This window comes from Ursus arctos, unplaced genomic scaffold, assembly GCF_023065955.2.
Source record: "Ursus arctos isolate Adak ecotype North America unplaced genomic scaffold, UrsArc2.0 scaffold_20, whole genome shotgun sequence".
Lineage (NCBI taxonomy): Eukaryota > Metazoa > Chordata > Mammalia > Carnivora > Ursidae > Ursus > Ursus arctos.
In genome coordinates, this window is record NW_026622875.1 from 46,028,844 (window position 1) to 46,052,368 (window position 23,525).

The 23,525-nt window shown below is 44.5% G+C and overlaps 1 protein-coding gene across 1 annotated transcript in view; it reads left to right on the plus strand.

Annotated features, from left to right (window-relative positions):
- The window catches only part of GPD1L (glycerol-3-phosphate dehydrogenase 1 like), a 59,751-nt gene that overhangs the window by 11,553 nt on the left and 24,673 nt on the right, over positions 1-23,525 (plus strand). The window contains exons 2-4 of the mRNA XM_026496847.4: positions 2,254-2,431; positions 12,394-12,534; positions 14,097-14,235. Of these exons, the coding sequence (XP_026352632.1) occupies positions 2,254-2,431; positions 12,394-12,534; positions 14,097-14,235 (458 nt within the window). The remainder of the gene's footprint in view (positions 1-2,253; positions 2,432-12,393; positions 12,535-14,096; positions 14,236-23,525) is intronic.

Genomic DNA, 23,525 nt, shown 5'->3' on the forward strand with positions numbered 1-23,525 from the left:
CATACTCTCTCTCTCTCTCAATAAATAAAATCTTTAAAAAAAAAATTAAATTCCATCCTTCTTCCCTCAATCCCGATCACCTTCCTTTATCACCTTATAAATGGATAAATTAAGCTACTGGTTCTCAACTTTGGCTGTAAAGTAGATTATTTAGGAGCTTTAAAAATCCTGAGACCCAGGCCACGCTGCAGACCAATGAAATCTGTGCTTGCAGAGTGGGATCAGGCATGGGTATTTTCTAAAGCTCTGCAGGGGCCGACGTGCAGCCAGCATGGAGAACTGCTTTGCACAACCGTCCAGAACTTTGGTGCTGTCCTCCCTCACAAGGAAGAATAGCATGAACTGTTGTACACATCAAAGCTCTGTGGCTTTACCTGTAAAATTCTTATTTTATGCTGGCAAGACAGTCTGTTAGCTAAATTCCTATTCATCCAGTTCTCCTGCTGACACTTTGTAGAAGAGAGGCCAGGAGAGGTGCCTGGGTGGCTCAGCCGGTTAAGCGTCTGCCTTCTATTCAGGTCATGATCTCCGGGTCCTGGGATCGAGCCCCATGTCGGGCTCCCTGCTTGGCTGGGAGTCTCCTTCTCTCTCTTCTTCTGTTCCTCCCCCCACCCCCTTCCATGCCCCCGGCTTGTGCTCTGTCTCAAATAAATAAATGAAATCTTTTAAAAAAGGCCAAGATTCTCCCCACAATCACTAATTCTAGTCTGGGAAACAGCTGCTCGCGGACTCCCAGGGAGGTTAACAGCTCAGGCTCACGGTGTTCCTTGGCGTTGAGTAACTCACACAAGGTCACAGGGAGCAAGTGTGATTCTGGGGAAGTGAGCAAAGTGAGGGGGGCTACTAGGCATTAGGAATCCACATCTAGTAAATCAAGTGGGAAAATAAGCCAGAACCACCAGATCTTCCCGGTGATCTTACCAGAACATATTTGCTTCTCCCTTTACAAACCCCTCTTGGGGAAGCCAAGCATCTGCAACCAAAGGCAAACCTGTAGCATCTGCTGAAATGAGTTAGTTCAGAAAAATCAAATGAATATGGGAACTGTTAAACATTAAGCCCACCAGACCATGCTGGGTATCCTTTGGGATTCATTGGTGCTAAAAATGACATGACAGAAATAAGTGGGGAAATCTCATTACATTACATGTGAGGTCATCAGGGACTTCGCTCTGCCTCCTCCCTGGTTTCACCAGTCACTTGGCTCAGTCACCCATTCACTCATTTATCTCTGTTATTACATATTTACCAAGCGCCCGCTGTGCCTAATGTGTTGGACTAGATGCGTGAGCCAGTAGAACGAGGGCAATGTGCTCTTTGCTCTCAGAAGCTTACCACCCACTCAGAGAGGTGAACAAGGTAAGGGGAATTGCTTCCCGCACCAGGAAAGTTGTCTAAGAAGCAAAGTATTTCTCCATTCAGGGCCACCCAGGCCCAGTCAGCCGCCCGTGGCCCACTCTGCACTCTGCGCATGTGTGGGACGGACACAGGTGCCCGGGGTGACCGGGAACACCTCTTCCGAGGTGGCTGCCGACCCTAGCCCCGTGGCCCTTGTCCAGCGGACTGGCCTTAACCAGTTGGAATGCCTTCTCTTCCTCGTAGCAAAGCCTATGGGACACATCAGTTACCAGAATGTGTCTGGTGAACAGAGATGCAGGAGAAAAAGGGAGCTTGGGGGGCGGGGGCTAGAGGCCAGCTGGGGGGATGTCTACTGGGGGCACCAAAGACCCAGGCAGCCAAGCCCTGTGCCCTCGCTCTGCTCCTTTTCTGGAAGTCACCTAGGTTCTTGTCCTCCCATTGTGACTGCAACTGTTGCAGGTCACCAGAACCCAGTTTTTTCTACGGTAGCTACGTTTTAATCTGTGTGATGGATTTGAAATATAGCCTGGTTGCCTCGGAGGCTTGGAGTACCTGCCAAGTAGTATTTTTATGTTTTATGTCATTTCCTAGGTGAGGTTCTTTTCTGCCTGTCATGGTCTCTTCCAGGATAGGTCGATGCTTACTAGTTTCAAGGGGTGGTGGTTTTGACCTTGAACCAAATTCTGGGGCTTTCCTCATCACGGGGGCAGGGGGTGTTCTTTCCAGGTGAAAACAACTAAGCTTCAAATGGCTTGTGGCTGATAGGACATCCCATCTGAAGTTATAAGCGCAGTGCTTGAATCAGAATCACATGTTTCTTCTGAATTACATCGAATGCTTTCTCTCTTCTGCCCAAGTGAGTTTAATTTTTCTTTTCTACTGTTTCTTTCGTAGGGGTTCAGCTGTTGCAAAAATAATTGGTAATAATGTCAAGAAACTTAAGAAGTTTGCCTCCACAGTTAAGATGTGGGTCTTTGAAGAAACGGTTAATGGGAGAAAACTGACAGACATCATAAATAATGACCATGAAAATGTAAAATATCTCCCTGGACACAAGCTGCCAGAAAATGTGGTAAGACTTTGGGATGGAAAGTACTTTTGGTTAATTCTGAAAGTTACGCTTGGCTGAGTTAGCGCTTGGGGCTTGGGGAAATGGGAAAGCTACTCCGTGCTCCTTTGTTCCTTTCTACTGCCAGCTTATTTGCTTGGTCAGTTTTGGTTTTCCTGACTCTGAAGGTGGGCTTTGTATTGGTTTGCTAGGGCTGCCATAACAGGTACAGTAGAACAGGTGGTTTAAACAACAGAGATTGATTTTCTCACGATTCTGGAGGCTTCCAAGTCCAAGAGGAGGGTGTCGGCAGGTTTGGTTTCTTCTGAGGCTCTCTCTCTGACTTGTAGATGGCCATCTTCTTCCTGTGTCTTCACACGGACTTCGTTCTGTGTGTCTGTGTCCTAATCTACTCTTCTTCCTTTTTTTAATGGATTTATTCATTTGAGAGAGTGCATGCAGGAGCTGAGGGGAGGGGCACAGGGGGAGGGAGAAGCAGACCTTCCGCTGAGCAAGGAGCCAGACACGGGGCTCGATCCCAGGACCCCAAAATCATGACCTGAGCTGAAGGTAGATGTTCAACTGACCGAGCCACCCGGATGCCCCAATTTCCTCCTCTTATAAGGACATGAGTCATGTATAATTAGGGCCCACCGTAATGTCCTCATTTTAATGTAATTACCTCTGTGAAGACCCTGTCTCCAAACACAGTCTTATTCCAAGATACTAGGGTTGGGATATCAATATATGAATTTGGGATGGGGGCGTGGCACACAATTCAGCCCACAACAGGCTACTTTCTTGGCATTCAAAGTGCTGGTCCCATCAGAGCTGGAACTCACAACCTTGCCTTTAGCTGCTCGTGACCCCCCCCCCCGTCCTGATATTCCCTTTCCAAGTGCATGGACTTGATCTGCACACGGGGACAGCTAATGGACTGGTCTGTAATTAAAATTAGGGTCAAGGCCTAAATTACAGAAAGAGATTGGAGAAAACAGAAGATCGTAAGACTGACAGTTTAAAATTTAAGCCTATTAGGTCTGAGAGGGAAGACTACAGGTAATTGCCTGGCCTCATTCCAGTGACTGTGGGAGGTGGGGGGAGGGAGAAATGAGCAAGAAGAACAAAAAGAGTGTACCGTGCGTGCTGCTTGTCTGAGTGGAAGTGAACTTCTGTTGCCAGCTTCACCCTTTGGTGGCTTTCTGTGATAGTCTGTTTGAAGAGCGGGCCACTGTGACTGCCTGATTCCCGGGTTAACCGGACAAACACATCTTTGTTCATGAAATATTCATCGCTTTATATATTCACTCATCAACCTTTATGAGCACGTACCCTGCATGCAAAGCACAGTGTTGGTTGCTGGAGACAGGAAGAGGAATAAGACGACTTGCTTCCTTCAAGGAGTCCAGCAGGGGGGACGGAGTTGTAAGCTGATAAACGCCAGGAAGTCCCGATTTGCAAAGCCCTTGCTCGCTGGAGATTGCTGTTTGGCTTTTGGTTGCAGTGTTCACTAGCACCAAGCGCTGTGCTAAGTAGCTCACGGATCTTGTCTCGTGTAATGCTCTCAGTAACCCTCTTAGGTTGATACCACTGATTTTCCTATTACGAGGATGATTTTGATTTTATAGGGGAGGATACCAAAGCTCAGAGAAGTTAATGAACTTGCCCAGGGTCACACAGCTAGAAGCTAGGGTTTCAGTTTGATTCCTGGTGGACTCATCCCGTTGAATCCGTTGTCTTCTGGACACTGATCACTTTCTCCTCTGTGTCACTGCAGTGGGGTCAGGCAGCATTTCTGCACATTCTCGGCATTGTTGGTGGGGAGAGAAAGGATCCCTACGGTTCTGAGCTTTGAAGTTAAGTTGTCCAAATATCCGAGGGGAGGAACAAAGGGAGCGGCTATTCCCACCGCAGTGGAAGGCTTCTGAGGTCATCTCTGACCCATGCTTGGAGTAGGAAATTCCTGCGTTTCACTTCTCATTCTTGTTGGACTCGATGGCTTCTTCCCTAACAGAAACCACAGGCTTTGTTAATACGTTCCTTCCACCCTGCTTTGTGCCAGTCTCTTACGTACCTACCTGTTCGACCTCACCTGCCCCCAGTGTATGAACCTGACTTTCTGGTTTTTTTGTTCTTCAGTGGTTCCTGGTGCAGTGCTCAAGGCATGTGGGGGGAGGGGAACTTGCCAAGTGGTTCTGTGAAGCTGAAGCTTGTGCCACCGGCCGGGGAGCCAGGAGGGAAGGAGACAGGGAAAGAATTGACATAGAGGAGTCAACAGCCATTACCACGTAGAGCCCAGTCCCCACACTGACTGATTCCACCACCTGCCCCATGTCCCCAGGTGTGGACAGAGGGAGGAGAGAAAGGAGGAACCATCCACTCCCAGGACTCTGTCTGTGGATGTCTGAAGCCTTGTAGGTTCACAAAAGTGAATGTATCCATTCCCTGGAATGGACATTTGTGTGGTTTCCAGCTCTTTGCTGTCATGGACCATGTTCCCAGGCTGGTGGAACTGCCAGGAACACACAGCCCTGACGTCACCACGTCACACCACTGGTTTCCAAAGTGGTTGTACCAGTCTACACTCCCCCTAGAGCACGTCTGAGGGTTCGTGTTGTTCCGTGTCCTTGCCAGGGCTTGGCAGGAGAAACCCAGGCTGTTAGAAAGTTTTATTTCTTAAACTGGTGGAAGGTACACAGATGGGTTTTTTTTTTCTTTATACTTTTTATAGTTTTGAACTGCACTTACAAAATGTTGCATGGTAAAGCCGAGCGACGAGAGGTGTCATGGAGGAGGACTCCTGGGGAGTCCGAGCGCCTGGGCTCGATGCTCACTGTACGGCCAGACGGTTGGGCTGTTCCTAGGGCCTTATTACCCTTAGGGGTTTTGTGAGGCATGAGTGAGGTGATCCACGTGTATTTAGTCTTCTGCAAAGCATTTTTTTAAAAAGCTGGGGTTGTTTTTGTTGTTTTATTTTAGTTTCATGTTTATTTCAGAGTTTTTCAGCTATCTCATTTGATCCTTTAAAAAATCAACTAGTGTTAGATAAGACCCCCATCGTTATGAGAGACCAGTTGCATTTCCATCCACATAGGATTGTTACTTGTGATGTCTGTCAGTTGGCATGCTGACGTGAGAACGTGAGTCTTTTTTGCTCGGGGCCCCCATGCTGTTTCTCACTGAGGTCCTTCATGTCCATCCTCATCACGTGACCCCCCAACCTCTTGTAACAGTGACGTCACCGTGTCATCACCTGTTGGCTAAAAGCTGGGACAATCTGGGTTTGCAGTTTTCTCTGAAACCTCAGTGGAAAGAAAGCTTCCCATTTCTTGCCACTGTCGGGTATCAGGCATCGATCCCGGTTTACAGCTGTCTGTCCTGGTTTACAGCTGTCTGTCCAGCGTCCCATCCGGGTGGAGAGCTCCTTTGCCTTCTCGCTGCCGGTTTAACCAGTCGCAGCGTCGTGCCAGGATTTACGATCACAGCATCTTCTGTGAAATACCGTTGTCATTGCTTCTCATCTTGCTTTCTAAACCTTACGCTTTTTTGAAACAACTTTACCGAGGTACGATTCACAGATCATACAGTTCACCCGTTCAAGTGTACCGTTCAGTGGTTTTGAGTATATTCAGAGTTGTGCAAGCATTAGAATATTTTCATCACACCAAAAAGAAACCCCATACCAGGTAGGAGTCACTTCCTGTTTCCTCCTATCCCCTGCCCCAGCTCTAAGCAACTGCTACTCTTTCTGTCTCTATAGACTTGCCTCTTCCGGACATTTCCTATAAATGGCACCATACAATATATAGTTTTCCGTGTCTGGCTTTGATTTAGCATCGTGTTTCAAGGCTCATCCGTGTGGTAGCTTGTGTCAGTACTTGATTCAATGTTTTCATGGCTGAATAAGATGCTATTTTATGGCTGTACCACATTGTATTTATCCACTTGTCTGTTGATGGACATTTGGGTTGTTTTGCACTTTTTGGCTGTTGTGAATAGTATGGCTGTGAACACTTGCATACGGTGTTTCGTGCGAACATGTTTTCATTTCTTTGAGTGGGTACCTAGGAGTGCAACTGCTGGATCGTATGGTAACTGTTGACCTCTTCGAGGAACTGCTGGGCTGTTTTCCAAAGTGACTGCACTGTTGAACACGCCCGCCTGCAGTGTGTGGGGGTTCCAGATGTTCCACGTCCTTACGAACACCTTTGTCATTTTCTGACTCTTTGATCCTACCCATCCTAGTGGGTATGAAGTGGTATTTTATTGTGACTTTGATTTTCATTTGCCTAATGGCTGACGATGTTGAGTATCTTTTCATGTGCTCATTGGACATTTATATATCTCTCTCAGAGAAATGTGTATTCACAGTCTTTGTCCGTTTAAAAAATTGGGTTATCTTTTTATTAATGAGTGGTAAGAATTCTTTTTTTCTTTTTTAAAGATTTTATTTTGAAGTAATCTCTACACCCAGCGTAGGGCTCGAACTCACGACCCCAAGATCAAGAGTCACATGCTATTCCTACTGAGCCAGCCAGGCGCCCCTAGAATTCTTAATATGTATTAGATACAAGTCCATTTTCAGATACATAATTCAGAAGTATTTTCGCCTTCAAGTTTTCACTTTCTTAATGCTATCCTTTGAAGCATGTAAGCTTCTAAGTTTGAAATTGAATTTATATATTTTCCTTTCTTACTAACTCTTTGGACTTGGTTTCTTACATCAGCCAGTGCTGATGTTTCCTCCGCACCTAGAGTAGTGACTGGCTTTGTTGTGGTCTGGAGGAGTGCCAGGGATGGTGGACATGGTGAGGAGGAACGAAGCAGGGTGAAGAGTTGTATTTCCGTGCTTTCAGTGGTATCCTGTGCGATGTAAGGTTAGGCCGAGACAATTAAAAAAAAATGACCACTTTCTTTTGGATAATAGGGTTGCGATAATAACTATTAATTTTGGCTGCAAGCCTTCTCAAAATTAGAATATCAGGTCACTAGAAGCCTCATTGTTAACTCTTTCCTCCCTGGATTCAACTTTCTGGTTTTCGTTAGAGGAGTCATTGTCACTGCTGCTTCTCGAATTTAAGTGCTCCTCAGAATGGCTTGGAGAGCTTAACAGGGATTGTGGGGTCCACCCGAGGGCTTCTGATTCATGAGGTCTCAGATGAGGCCCATACATTTGCATTTTTAACAAGTTCCCACGTGACGGTGATGCGGTTGCTTCAGGAATCACACTTTGGGCACCACGGGTCTACCTGATCAGTCTACATCACTCGTGTTGTACTGGGGAGTCCAGCTGGTTAACGGCTGTGTTTCTCTCCAAGCGACCTCCCTGGTGGCGTATTTGCATAAGACTCATCAGATAAGGTTGTCTGTGTCTCAGGATCATGTTTCTGAATATAGAGCCAGGGATGTAAATTTCACCTATGCTCTTGGCTGAAATTGAGATTAAATAGAAGGGGAGGGCACCATACTTATATTTTTGAACCTCTGCTTTGCTATATGTGTTCCTCACATGCTGCTGTGTTTCATCTAAATACTTATTCTCTCGAGAATCTAGGCGAGTTGCCTGTGGGTGTCCAGTTAGCTGAGTGGTGACAGAGCTAGGCCAAGGTGTGCATGTACCGTACAGTGATAACTAAGCCAGGGGGATCCAAAAGAACCTTTAGGCTTCTCCACATACATTCACCGGCTTTGTTTTAAATGATTTTGTGTGTGTGTGTGTGTGTGTGTGTGTGTGTGTGTATACATATGTATAAATGTGGACCAAGAGCCCTGGATTCCTGGAAGTCTGAACATTAAGTGGACCAACCATGATGCCTTGGCTCTGTCTTGATTATTTATCCTCCTTGCCTTTGAAAGGCAAGCCCTTTTGTTCTGAGTTGTCTTTCCCAAAGTATTTCAGGTTCTTTAATGGTAGACACCCTCAGAAAGATTTTGACAGGAAGCACGTGAAATAGGTCAGCATTTCTAAAGCAGCGTCTTGATTTTGTTCAGAGTAAAAGATAGGCAAAGCCTTAGCTAAAGGTTTTATTCTGAAACAGGGTATTCCAGTTACTGGGTTACTTGAGGAGAGCTCGTTTGATACCGTGTAAGAGGAGTAATGTTCTGTGAGTGGACCGTGCGCTTCTGTGGGTGAAACCCTAAGCACTCCACCAAGGGGAGCGGAAGGACGTCTGTGTAGTGAGCCCCCAGTCATATCGTCCTGGAGAGCTGTCACGTTCCCAGCCAACTGCAGGTTCTTTGATTTATTGAAGAAGGAAGTGGAAGGGACAGGAAAAAATCCAGACCAGCTGGCAGCTTCCTTGCAAGTTTTTAAAAATGGGACACAGGGATGGGCAACCTCCTTGAAAGGTAAGAATTGTAGGAAGCAGGTAGATTTTTCTGATGTGTAATCTCTTTCGTTTGTTTGGTATCATTTTGAAGCACTCTTATTTATACTACTTAATCCGAAAGCGTTTTGTGAAGTGGCTGAATAGGAAAAGTGATTTTTTTTTTAAGATTTTTTATTTATTTATTTGACAGAGATAGAGACAGCTAGCGAGAGAGGGAACACAAGCAGGGGGAGTGGGAGAGGAAGAAGCAGGCTCATAGCGGAGGAGCCTGATGTGGGGCTCGATCCCATAACGCCGGGATTACGCCCTGAGCCGAAGGCAGACGCTTAACCACTGTGCCACCCAGGTGCCCCAGGAAAAGTGATTTTTATACCCCTTTGTATATGGGGTGATTGCGGTCAGTGAAGATACGTTACTTATCCAAGGTCACACAGCTGATCATTTGCAGATATGGGACTCAAACATACATCTTTTCCATATTTTCTCTTTGGTTCTGGTGTCTTTTCCATTTCACCATGTTGGGAAATGCCTCGAAAGGGCAGAAAGGGAGGGGTGTGTGTGTGTGTGTGTGTGTGTATGTGTGTGTGTATTGGGGATGGATGGGACAGAGGAGGAACAAGAGGTCTAGAGAAGAAAAAAGATTTTAACTACAGTTCAGGCTGTCAGGCTCTGTATGAGAGTGTGCAGAGCAGAAATCCTCGCCTGAGTAAGGCTAGTTACCCATGGTGGAGTGAGGGGTCAGTTCTTAACAAAGGCCGGGAGAGCGTTGGGTGGGACCACAGGCAAATGCAGAAGAGCATAAAGAGCTTTGCCAGTAAAGGACATGGCAGCTGGGAATTGGCATCAGGAGCCTAATGGAAAAGAGTAAGAAATTGCTCTTGGGAGCAGGTAGAATCTGCAAATGCGAGGGGACTGATAGGCAGGTAGATTTTTGGTGACACATCCTTGCCACTCAGCCTGGATTACTAATCCAGAGAAGCCCCTCTGAAGAGGAAAGCAGCTTCTCCCTGCTCTGGGGAATGTGACTAAGAGGGGAAGTGCCAGTAAGCTTTGGGTTATGATCTGCTCTATGGGGAATGACTATGCTGCCATTCAAACCAGCTGAAGCTGAGATAGGGGATGATTTGGTTCATATGACTAAAAACCCAGGTAGGGCTGGTTTTAGGCACAGCCCGAACCAATGGCTGAAATGAGGTTGACTGGGCCCTGGGTTTTTCTCAGTCTCTCTGCTCTGCATTCCACAAAGTTGGCTTCATTCACAAGGGAGCCCCTTGGCAGGACTAGGTTCTCCCCCTCACATTTGTAAAATGGTTGCAGCTGTTCCAGACCTCACACCATCATCCCACACTGTTCAAGGGAAGACCCGGTAGCTATTGGAGAAGAGTAAGGAAGCAGCTGTCACAAAGAAGCCCCAGCAAACATCTCCTTGGCTCTCATTGTTTTATGTGCCTACTGGCTTGGACAAAAAGACCATCCATGGAGCAGGGGAGGGGCCAACTCCACCCAAATTGCATGGTTAAAATGGGGAAGCAGTAGCTTTTGAAATGAAATGTAGGGGCACTTTTGCCAGAAAGGAGGAGAACCCAGGCTGGGTGGTAAATTACAGAAGTCTTCCATACCAACCAAAGGGATAAGGGGATGAAATAATTCCAGATAGATTTCCCTGGGGGACCCTCGGAGGGAGGGAGTGACTCTTAGCATATGTATTAGTTAAGAAAATAGACTAAGATCAAAGAAGAGACCTAATAATCACGTGACTTAAAGAACAAAAGGACTTATTTCCCTCTCATGTAACAGTGGTCTAGCAGTTTTGCTTCACACTGTTAGGCTTGGTTCTATCCTTCTTCCGCATGTCCTGTGCCATCTCTTAGGTCTGGGTTGCCATGAGTTTCAACAACAGAAACTGGGGAGAGAAAGTGTGGAGGAAGCAGCCCGCTGTTTTAGGGGCTCTGGGCCATAAGTGGTGTGCACTGCTCCCTCTCACGCTCTGTCGATGAGAACTCAGTCCATGGCCTGTGTCACTGCGGGACCTGCTGGAAAATGCGATTCCTAGCCATGTGACCAGTGACCGGCTTCCAGCTCTGTGATTACGGAGGAAGGCGAGAAGGAATTTTGGTGAAGAGTTGGCAGTCTCCATCACAAGGACCAAACTAGCTCTCCTAGGAGGCTTAGCCATCCCGAATGATATTCCTGTGGCACATAGCAGCATTTCCTCAGGGAAGAATCTTCCTCTAGTCCCTTCATTTTGGGAACCAGTATGCTTCATAGGAGCTCTATCTCGGTTAGAGTTCGGTTCAGGTTTATATGACAGAAAACGTATCATAGCAGTGACCTAAAAGTTTGCTTTTTCTTCTTTCCTGTAAAAGATGCTTATGGTATTAATGATGTGTTTGTTAATGGTGTCAGGGACTCTTTTATCCTACTGTTCTGCCATCTCAGTATTTGGTTTCCTCCTCATAGTCCAAGGTCACTGTCTGAACTCCAGGCATCTCTTCACATTCCGTCTGGCCAAAGGAGGAGGAAAGGCCTCAAAGAGCATTTCCCGGAAGTCACACACAGCACTTCCGTGGACGCCCCGCCAGTCAGAACTCAATCACATGGGGCACGTAGCTGCAAGGGAGGCTGAGGAATGTAGCCTTTCTGCTGGGCATTTATGAGCCTAGCCCCAAACTGGGGCTTCTCGTGCTGAGGAGGAAGGGGAGAACGGACATTGGGCAACAATAAGCATTCTCTGCGAGAGACCACATGCCCCCACGTCCTCACCTCTGCCTGTGAATGTGTGTGTATGTGTTTCTCTGCCCATGTTAAATTCTAACACCCATCTTCATATTTATCTGAAGGAAGGAAATCACCAAAAGAGCTGACGTGTGTTGAGTGCACACCAGGTGCGAAACACGATCTATATCCCTTATTCTTCACGAGAGCGCTCCAAGTGCCTTACCGAGGAAAGTTTAGCGTGGGACTATTTACAGAGGTGTGGGCAGAGTCAAGGCAACCCAGAGGGTTTCCTGGAGTGCCCAGAGTTTAGCAACAGCAGGAAATCATAACCCACCCCTGAAAGGGCAAGGGGACAGACGGGTGTCAACAAACCAGCCCGACCAGAGCTTAGAGACATGGGAAGAGGGACTGCCTGTCAGGAGGTATAACTGTAGAATGAAGCCAAGCCAGCACCCCTGTGAGCCTGGGCCGGAATGGCCCCAGGAGGCTGACGAGTACCCTGACCTGTCTCTCCTCCCACCTTGGATCTCCTAACAGCGTCCTGCTTTGGCAGACGCCACCTGGGAGGCAAAAATGGTCCACAGAAAGCAGCTCCCTGGGGCAACACAGCAGGGCAAGGAAGGGCAGAGAATGGATTGGGGCATTGGGAGAGCAGCAGAGAACAACCCACACAGTATCAGGACTCCTTTTTCCAGGTAGGGAAACTGAGGCATAGAGAAGCTAAGTCACTCGCCCAACCGGTCAGCAACAGAGGCAGGACCCTCCACGATTCAGATGCGTCCTGAAGGGGAAGGCAGAGCACACAGCACACTTGACTTTCCTGTCTATCTGCACGGTACTGTGCACACAGTAGGCGCCTGATAAACGGTCAGTGAATGAAGTCATTGGCAGAGACATGTTGGTATAGGAGTAACTGTTTCCTCCTCCTCCTCATTGCAGGTAGCCGTCCCAAACCTCAGTGAGGCCGTGCAGGACGCAGACCTGCTAGTGTTCGTCATTCCCCACCAGTTCATTCACAGAATCTGTGACGAGATCACCGGGAGAGTGCCCAAGGAAGCACTGGGAATCACCCTCATCAAGGTAACTGGCCCGTGACCCCAGGCAGAGAAAGCATTGCTGGACATCAGTTATGGGGGGGAATTTATTTTCTCTCACTTCCATCTGTTGGCAAGAGGAGCGGAAAGGGAGGTTATGGCAGTTTTTTTGTTTTCTGGTTTTTTTAAAAAGATGCCTGGAAGGTAATAACACATATCCCAGGAGCTTAGCTGAGCTCAACTTCAGGCGAGGGCTGCTTGCTTTCTGTCACAGCGGGTTTTGGCAGCGGCGGTGATGTGAGGACGGGCTCCTCCTGATGAGCCTCGCTGTCAGAAAGAACCCGTCCAGGACATGGGTCTCAGCCTGCGTTCTGGAAATCACCGGTGGTTTGTGTTGCTGAGAAATGCATCGTCATTAGTTTCCGCTCCAGCGTATACTCCCTGAAGGGAGTTTTTAACTAGAAGTCCACAAGCCACCCCCACAGGTCCCTAGACAGAATTCAGGAGGGTCCTGGACTTAAATGGGGGGAGAAGAGTCCCATTTTTATTCATTTTAACTTCCAACTGAGATGAGCATTGCTTTCACGGATGAATGCCAGCCACAGGTCAGACTTGCCATAACAGCGTTAGCAGGACTTGTGTCCTGTTGTCAGTAGAAATCCAAGGTATTTTCATGCCACTTTATAATGGCTCCAGGTACCTCAAGGTATCATTTATGCTGATCATGACCTTGAAATTATGGTAATTGTTCAACCTGCCAAATCATCTTTTTCTAATTGCATTAATAAAACAGCACGTATATTTGTCATAAATTTGTGTGGTTTTTTAAAACATTTTGATAACCACATTTCAGTGGGTAATCTCATACATTTTGCTTTATGCATATGAAATTCCAAGAGTGAGTCCATAAAACTTCAACAGATGGCTGAGGGTGAGGGCCATATCATAAAAAAGGTTAAGAACCCCCTAGAGAGACTTTGTTCTCAAGTGGTTCATAGATGAGTGTTTATGAGAGCAAACTTGAACAGCTCACACATCAGTTATAAGTACAATGGATAAATGAATAGTGGGCTTTCATTTTGGAATAATACACAGTGGCAAATAGAAACACACCAGAACATTCATGCAGTCACAGGGGTGAATCTCTAAAATAATAGCGTAGCACCGAACAGTACCGCATAGGTGAATGGTGCCATTTCACTTACAGGCTTTCTAAAGCAAGCGTTATGGCATAACACATCGTTTAGGAATAGCTTTATGTGGCAGAATGGTCCAGAACAGAAGGGAGCAGTGCGTCCAGCCTTCAGGATGGTGGTTCAGCCTGGTGGGGGTGGGGACCAGTAGTGAGGAGGAGGACAGACTTGGGGAAGGACACAGGGGACTTCAGGGGTATAGGTCATGTTTCGGGTGGTTACATGTTCATTTCTTTCCCTTTCATCGTTACGCTTGCAATAGTGCAGACGTGGTATGCATGTTACTCTTGTAAGAGCTGTTTTCTAAGTCGTGTATGCCCCCGGGTTCCTGCGTCTACGTGAGTAACAAAGCGACTGTGTCATGCGTCTTTCACTTGGCGGTTTGTTTTCCCCTAACTTGTTGACATCCTTGCAGGGCATAGACGAGGGTCCTGAAGGGCTGAAGCTCATTTCCGACATCATCCGGGAGAAGATGGGCATTGACGTCAGCGTGCTCATGGGAGCCAACATCGCGAGTGAGGTGGCTGCAGAGAAGTTCTGTGAGACCACCATCGGTGAGGTTGGCTGGGTCGGGGGAGCCTTGGGAGCCTGGGCATTCGGTGCTCTAAAACGTACATTTGCGGCATCCGGTGTTTTCTGTAGTGGACTCTTCTTCAGGTGGATATTCCGTGGGTTGGGGATTTACTATAAGGAGGTCATTCTGTGGAACGGAAATGTTTCAGCAGCCTCTAGAATGAAAGGAAAGGCCAGGAGACCCTTTGGACCTCCCATGATTGAATAATGAATGATCAAGGTTAAACACAAAAATGCAAAGTTGCTTATACAGAGAAGCAGGTGGGGATATCCATGGAGGGGCTGCCCTGGCCTTAGAAAACCCACATTTTTTTTTTTTTTTCACTCACAAATGCCAGTATCTTCATCCTCGTTGGATTCCGGTGCGATTTAAAAATTGGTGGTAATGTGCTTGCTTTGGCAGCACATATACTAAAAATTGGAATCATAAAAATTGGTGAGAATGATCCCTGTTTTCAGGTGAATAATCCAAAACTCAGTGAATAAGTTACCTGCCCCAAGGTCACGTGGCCAATTTAGAACCCAGGCATGAACTTGGCCATCTTGTTTCCTAAATCAGAAAGCTCTTTCTATTCTTAGGCAACATTGGTGTTGTGAAGATTTCTGCTTCATTTAAAAAGAGCTTTGGAATTCTCATGTGCCGATGTACCACATTAAAAGACTGATAGAAAAGTAATATTCCTATATTTACAGATGCTTTGCAAAAGTTTTATTTACCACTCCAGAACTTACTTCTACCCTTGTCAAACATACCAGCAGTGTGAATGATTTCTCCTTACAGCTTTGTAAAAGGAAGCTCTGAGAGGGGTCAGGCTCTTTTGAGTAAGATAGAATGCGTGAGAAAAAGTAGCTCCTGATTTTTTTTTTTTTTTTAAGATTTTATTTATTTATTTATTTATTTATTTATTTATTTATTTATTTGAGAGGGGGGATAGTATAGAGGGAGAGTGAGACGGAGAAGCAGATTCCCCGCTGAACAGAGAGCCCAACACAGGGCTCGATCCCAGGACCCCCCGGGATCATGACCTGAGCCAAAGGCAGATGCTTAATTGACTGAGCCACACAGGCACCCCAGTAGCTCTTGATTCTTACACACGCCTGCAAGTTAGGACATTTTTACTTCTTTTGCTTATTTCTCTTTTACTTTTAATTGCATAGATATTATGAAAAATAGGGGTGATCAAAAGAAAACCCTGTCTTACATTTAATTTCCATTATTTTTTTCCTATGTGTGTAAACTACTAATTTACATTTATCGTTAAGCTACATACTGCTTTAAAAAAATACTTTACTTAATATATAACAGGCAACTTTCAAAGTCGGTCAGCTTACATCTTCATAGCTGGACAGTAGTCCATCAATCCCATATATCTGCGCACTTAAAACTTTTTTTTTTTTTGAGAAATACTATTTGTGGAGAACAGAGGTATCACAAATAATAGAATGAAGAAAACAAAATGGACTATAGTCAACCTAGGTTGATATTTATGAAAATGATATATGTAGACACAGGGAAGAAAATTTAAACAGTACAAGAAAATGTGCAAGTAGAATTAAGATTGTAATTTCTGGAATTTGGGATGATGGCAGAGTAGGAGGATCCTGAGCTCACGCCGTCCCACATTTACAACTGGATACCATCCACATCCAAGTCCGTAACCAGAGAGGGATCCAGAGATGGGCAGAACGAAGTCCACAGCTAAAGATGGAGAAGAAGCTGCACCTGACAGGTTAGGAAGGTCAGAGAGGTGGAGGGAGGCTGCCCACAGGAAGGAGGGGGCTGTGTGCATGGAGACGGCAGAGAAATGAGCCCTCGCACCAGGGAGCTCACATGGGAATGCTAATCCCCATAACATTTGGCTTTAACAACCAGAGGGGCTGAATTCTGTGAGTTTGTAACAAGTGGGACTTGTTACAGCCTGGAGCTTCAGAGGTCAGCTGACTCAGCCCTGGGCAAGCCTGGAGGGCAAGTGATAGTTGGGTCTCTACCCTTATAGAGAGCAGCCTGAGTGGAGAGGCAGTTTGCACGACGTGGGGAGCAAACAGGAGACAGATCTGATCATATTGATTTTGGAGCATGTCGGGGGACTTCTCTGAAAATGAGAGAACTGACAGCTGCGATTTTCTGCCTCCACCCCCCAACATAAACACAGAGCCATCTGTGGAAGGCAGGGCTGCACAGACACTTGTAGCCTGTGCCCCAGGGCTCAGGGAAAATTGTATTAAAGCTGTGTGCATGCCCTGCCCAGCCACCGGCTGCACAGCCGTCTCCTTGCATAGCACCCAGCCACCACACCATGCCCAGCTGCATGCCCCCGGCCATCATCACACACCATGCCCGGCCACCACATCAGGCCATATGCCCCCAGCCACCATTATGCACTGGACCCAGCCACACCCAGCCATTATCAAATACTGTAGCCAGCCTCATGCCCCCAGCCACCCTTGCGGGCAGCTCCCGGCCAGGGTGACGCTTCAGGGGATCCGACATAGGACTGGAGGCCCAACACAAACTTTGCTAACACCACCACCCCGCTCCCAAGTTCCCCAGTGGGTATGTCCTATCAGAGCTGACCTGCTTGGGTCCCACTAACACCACGGGAGGAAGCACAGCCCACAACAGGCAGAGAATCAGTGCCGACGACTGCGCTGAAAGGAAAAGTGACTCTGACACGACAGCAGGACATAAGCAACATGCACAGAACTCTCTCCTGGAGTGCCGGGTTCTGGTGAATGGGGGACATGCACTGCAGGGACTCCAGGACCTCCTCTGCATAAAGTTACTGCATTCAAGACAGAAGACACAGATGACTTTCTTCACACACAGAAACAGACACAGAGAGGCAGACAAAATGAGGAGACAGAGAAATTATCCCAAACGAAAGAACAGGACAAGGCCACAGCCCGAGATCTAAGCCAAATAGTACAAGTAATTTGCCTGATAGAGAATTTAAAGCAGTGATCGTAAGGATACTCGCTGGACTTGAGTAGGGTGGAAGACATGAGTGAGACCCTTAATGCAGTGATAAGGAATAACATAGCAGAGATAAAAGGCTCAATAAATGAAATGAAAAACATGCCTGATGGAATGAGCAGCAGGATGGAAGAAACAGAGGAACGAATTAGTGACCTGGAAGACAGAGAAATGGAAAGTATTCAAGCTGAACAAAAGAGAGAAAAGAATTATGCAAAATGAAAACAGACTTAGGGAACTCAGCGACTCAATCAAATGTAATAACATTCATATTACAAGAGTCTCAGAAGAAGAAGAGAGAAAAGGGGGCAGAAAATTCAGTTGAAGAAATAATAGCTAAAAACTTCCCTAATCTGGGGAAGGAAACATATCCAGATCCAGGAGGCACTGGGAACTCCCATCAAAATCAACAAAAGCAGGGGTGCCTGGGTGTCAGTTAAGTGTCCGACTCTTGGTTTTAGCTCAGGTTATGATCTCAGGGTCATGAGATCGAGATCGAGTCCTGAACCTGGCTCTGCACTCAGTGCGGAGTCTGCTTAAGATTCTCTCTCTCCTCCCTCTGCCCCTCCCCCTTGCTCACTCACTCTCCTCTCTCTCTCTTTCTCTCTGAAATAAGTAAATAAATCTTTTTTTAAAAATCAACAAAAGCAGACCCACACCAAGACATATTGTAATTAGATTTGCAAAATCAGGTGGTAAAAAAATCTTAAAAGCAGCAAGATAAAAGGAGTCAGTAACTTAGAAGGGAAAACCCATAAGGCTAGGAGAAAATTTTTCAACAGAAACTTGACAAACCAGAAGGGAGTGGCATGATCTGTTCAAAGTGCTGAATGGGAAAAATCTGAGGCCAAGAATACTCTATCCAGCAAGGCTGTCACTCAGAATAGGAGGAGATAAACAGTTTCCTAGACAAACAAAACTGAAACTAAAACTAAAGGAGTTCATGACCACTAAACCAGCCCTGCAAGAAATATTAAAGGGGCCCTTTTGAGTGGAAAAGAGAGACTAAAAGTGACAGTATAAATGTAGGAAACACAAAAGCAGGAAAAATGAATATTTATGTAAAAAACCAGAAAGGAACTCAAGAAAAAAAGGATATAAAATATAATAACATACACCTAAAACATAAGGAGAAGAGGAGAAAAGAATGCTTTCAAACTGAAACCACTGTCAACTTAATATAGACTGCTATATGCAGAAAGAGGCTATGCACAAACCTAATGGTAACCATATATCAAAAACAACTACTAAATATGCAAAGAATAGAAAGAAATCCAAATATATCACTAAGGAAAATCAGCAAAACATGAAAGAGAGAAAGACAATAAAGGATCAGAGAAAATCTTCGGGAACAACCACAAAACAAGTAATAAAATGGCAATAAATACATATCTATCAATAATTACTTTGAATGTAAATGGACAAAGTGCTCCAATCAAAAGTCATAGGGTATTGGAATGAATACAGAAAAAAAAAAAAAAAAAAGACCCATCTATATGCTGCCTACAAAAGACTCATTTTAGACTTAAAGACACCTGCAGATTGAAAGTGAAGGGATGAAGAATCATGTATCCTGCGAATGGATGTCAGAAGAAAGCTGGAGTAGCAATACTTAACATTGGACCAAATAGACTTTAAAACAAAGACTATAACAAGAGACAAAGGAGGACACTATATAGTAATAAAGGGGACAATCCAACAAAAAGATAGAACAATTGTAACTACTTATGGACCCAACAGAGGAGCCCCCAAATATATAAAACAGTTAATAAGAATCACAAAGGAACTGATCAATAATAATACAGTAATAGTAGGGGACTTTAACACCCCCGCTTACATCAATGGACAGATCATCTAAACAGAAAATCAACAGGGAAACAGTGGCTTTGAATGACACACAGGAACAGATGGATTTAACAGATATAGTCAGAACATTCCATCCTAAAACAGCAAAATACACATTCTTTTCAAGTAGACATGGAACATTCTCCAGAATAGATCACATATTAGCCCACAAAACAGGCCTCAACAAATACAAGAAGATTGAAGGTATACCATGTACCTTTTCTGACCACAACACTGTGAAACTGGAAGTCAGCCACAAGAAAAAAATCTGGAAAGACCACAAATACATGGAGGTTAAATAACATTCTACTAAATAATGAATGGGTCCATCAGGAAATTAAAGTAGAAATAAAAAGATACATGGAAACAAATGAAAATGAAAACACAATAGTCCAAAGCCTTTGGGATGCAGCAAAAGCGGTCCTAAGAGGGAAGTATATAGCAATACAGGCCTACTTCAAGAAGCAAGAAAAGTCTCAAATGAACAACCTACCCTTACACCTAAAGGAGCTGGAAGAAGAACAACCAATAAAACCTAAAACCAGCAGAAGGAAGGAAATAAAGATTAGAGCAGAAATAAATGATATAGAAACTAAAAAAAAAAAAATAACACCACACAAAAAACAGTAGAACAGATCAATGAAACCAGAAGCTGGTTCTTTGGGAAAAAAATCAATAAAATTGATAAACCTCTAGCCAGACTTACCAAGAAAAAAGAGAAAGGACACAAATAAAATCAAAAATGAGAGAAGAGAAATAACAACCACAACAACACAGAAATGCAAACAATTAGAATATTATGAAAAACTATATGCCAACAACCTGGAAGAAATGGATATATATTCCTAGAAACATACAAACTATCAAAATTTAAACAGGAACACGTAGAAAACTTGAACAGACCAATAACCAGCAAAGAAACTGAATCAGTAATCAAAAAACCCCCAACAAACAGAAGTCCAGGACCAGACGGCTTCCCAGGTGACTTCTACCAAACATTTAAAGACGAGTTGATGCATACTCTTCTCAGCCTATTCCAAAAAAAATAGAAGAGGAAGGAGAACTTCCAAATTCATTCTGTGAGGCCAGTATTACCCTGATACCAAAACCAGATAAAGATACCACTAAAAATGAGAACTGCAGGCAATATCCCTGATGAACATAGATGCAGAAATTCTCAACAAAATACTAGCAAACCAGATTCAACAATACATTAAATTATTCACCATGATCAAGTGGGACTTATTCCTGGGTTGCAGGGGTGGTTCAATATTTGCAAATCAGTCAGTGTGATACATCACATCGATAAGAGAAAGGATAAGAACCATATGATCATTTCAGTGGATGCAAAAAAAGCAATCGACAAAGCACAGAATCTATTCATGATAAAAACCCTCTCAAAGTGGGCTTAGAGGGAACATGCCTCAACATAATAAAGGCCATATATGAAAAACCCACAGCTGACATCATCCTCAATGGGGAAGAATTGAGAGCTTTTCCCCTAAGATCACTTTCACAACTTTTATGCAACATAGTACTGGAAGTCCTACCACAGCAGTCAGACAACAAAAAGGAAATGCATCCAAATTGGTAAGGAAGAATTGACGACTTGCTGATGACATGATATTGTAGATAACCTGAAAGACTCCACCAGAAAACTGCTAGGACTGATAAATGAATTCAGTAAAGTTGGAGGATACAAAATCAGTGTACAGAAATCTGTTGCATTTCTGTGCACGAATAATGAAGCAGTAGAGAGAGAAATGAAGAAAGCAATCCCATGTATAATTGCACTAAAAATAATAAGATACCTAGGAATAAACCTAACCAGAGAGGTGAAAGACCTGTATTCTGAAAACTACATGACACTGATGAAAGGAATTGAAGACGACACAAAGAAACGGAAAAACATTCCATACTCATAGATTGGAAGAGCAAATATTGTTGAAATGTCTTACTGCCCAAAGCAATCTGCATATTTAATGCAGTTCCTATCAAAATACCAACAGCATTTTTCACAGAACTAGAACAAACAATCCTAAAATTTGTATGGAACCACAAAAGACCCTGAATAGCCAAAACAGTCTTGAAAAAGAAAAGCAAAGCTGGAGGCATCACAGTTCTGGACTTCTAGTTATATTACAAAGTGGTAATAATCAAAACAGTATGGTATTAATACAGAAATAGACACATAGATCAATAGAACAGAATAGAAAATCCCAAAATACACCCACAGTTACATGGCCAATTAGTCTTTGACAAAGCAGGAAACAATATCCAATGGGAAAGGGTCTCTCCAACAATCGGTTTTGAGAAAACGTGAGAGTAGCATGCAGAAGAATGAAACTGGACCACTTTCTTAAAACATACACAAAAATCAGTTCAAATGAATGAAAGATCTCTAAATGTGTGACCTGAAACCATAAAAATCGTAGAGGAGAGCACAGGCAGTAACTTCTTTGACATTGGCCATAGCAACTTCTTTCTAGCTATGTCCCCTGAGGCAAGGGAAACAAAAGGAAAAATAAACTATTAGGACTACATCAAAATTAAAAGCTGCTGCACAGCAAAGAAAACAATCAACTAAGCAAAAAGGCCACCTACAGAATGGGAGAATGGAATGGAATATTACTCAGCAGTAAAAAAGAATAAAATCTTGCCATTTGCAGCAACATGGATGGACAGAGCTAGAAAGTATAATGCTAAGTGAAGTCAGTCAGTCAAAGGAAGACAAGTACCATATGATTTCACTCATGTGGAATTTAAGAAACAAAAACAAGCAAAGGGAAAAAATAAGAGACAAATCAAGAATCAGACTCTTAATTATAGAGAACAAAGTGATGGTTACGGGGGGGAGGGATGGGTAAATGGGTGCTAGAGATTAAGGAGGGCACCTGTGATGAGCACCGGGTGATGTATGGAATTGCTGAATCAGTATATTGTACACCTAAAGCTAAATATAAAATGCATGTTAACTAACTGGAATTAAAAACTTTTTAAAAAGTTGAAAACAAAAGCCCACAGCAAATCTTAAGGTGTCTACTGAGAAAGTCGAGATTCAGGGAGTTATGGTGACTTACCCAGGATTATACAGCTAGTCATCGGTGGAGTCAAGATTTGGATCAGGACTGTCTGACTTCAAGTTCATGTTCTTTAGATACCATATAACAGTGTCCTTTTTAGTGGGTTCCTAACTCGCTGGTGACTTGGGATCATTCCTGTGAAGATACAAGGGCTTTTCCAATTTCTGTGCCCACCTCTGGAGCTCCTCTGCATGGAAGGAGGCTAGTTCTGTTCGCATAGAGATCCGTGGGGATTCCAGAAAATCACAGGCTGGCAGAGCAAGAAGGAACCTCTGGTGTCTTCCAGACCATCCCCTGCTTTACAGATGAAGAATGAGTTACCCAGGATCACCCAGGGAGAAGGAAATAGTCTTGAGTCGGCTCTCTACCTAACACTGCCTCACTGGAAGAAATTGTGAGCTTTGCTGGCTGATCTCATTTATTCAGCAAATTGTTCAGCAGATATGAGCCATTTATCTAAAATCACGAGATTAGTCAATTTTAATCAAATATAGTCTGACACAATATGAAATAGCCAAGGATAGGTCTGTTGGGCAGACATCCCCCAGCTTCAATTACCAAATGGCCAGCCCCTCACATTTATCAAAGGAAGCATTACATTTCTTATGTAACTTATTTTCTATGCCAACATTTTGAACAGTAAGAAATAAGGGAGGGGCGCCTGGGTAGCGCAGTGGTTAAGCGTCTGCCTTCGGCTCAGGGCGTGATCCCGGAGTTCTGGGATCGAGCCCCACATCAGGCTCCTCCACTGGAGCCTGCTTCTTCCTCTCCCACTCCCCCTGCTTGTGTTCCCTCTCTCACTGGCTGTCTCTCTCTCTTCAAATAAATAAATAAAATCTTAAAAGAAAAAAAAAGAAATAAGGGAAAATGTAATCTGTTCTTGTCACAGGAATTGTTACATGAAAAGAAAAACATCAAATTTCCACATCCATTCTCCAGACTGAAAACATAGGTGTTCCTCTGTAATAGCGATATCATCCTTAGAAAAGAAAAAAAAAATGTAATTTCCCTCCCTCTTCCGGAAGGGAATCCCTGTTTGTTTCTAAGTAGTCTTTCAGAAAAAAAAATTATATGTATACTAGCCTATATATAGGTTTTATTCTTTCACAGTTAATTCTTTTATCCACCTGTGACTTTAATGGAGCCTGTGAAATTATATAACTACTTCTATTAAAAAAATTACTTGTTGGGGCGCCTGGGTGGCACAGCGGTTAAGCGTCTGCCTTCGGCTCAGGGCGTGATCCCGGCGTTATGGGATCGAGCCCCACATCAGGCTCCTCTGCTATGAGCCTGCTTCTTCCTCTCCCACTCCCCCTGCTTGTGTTCCCTCTCTCGCTGGCTGTCTCTATCTCTGTCGAATAAATAAATA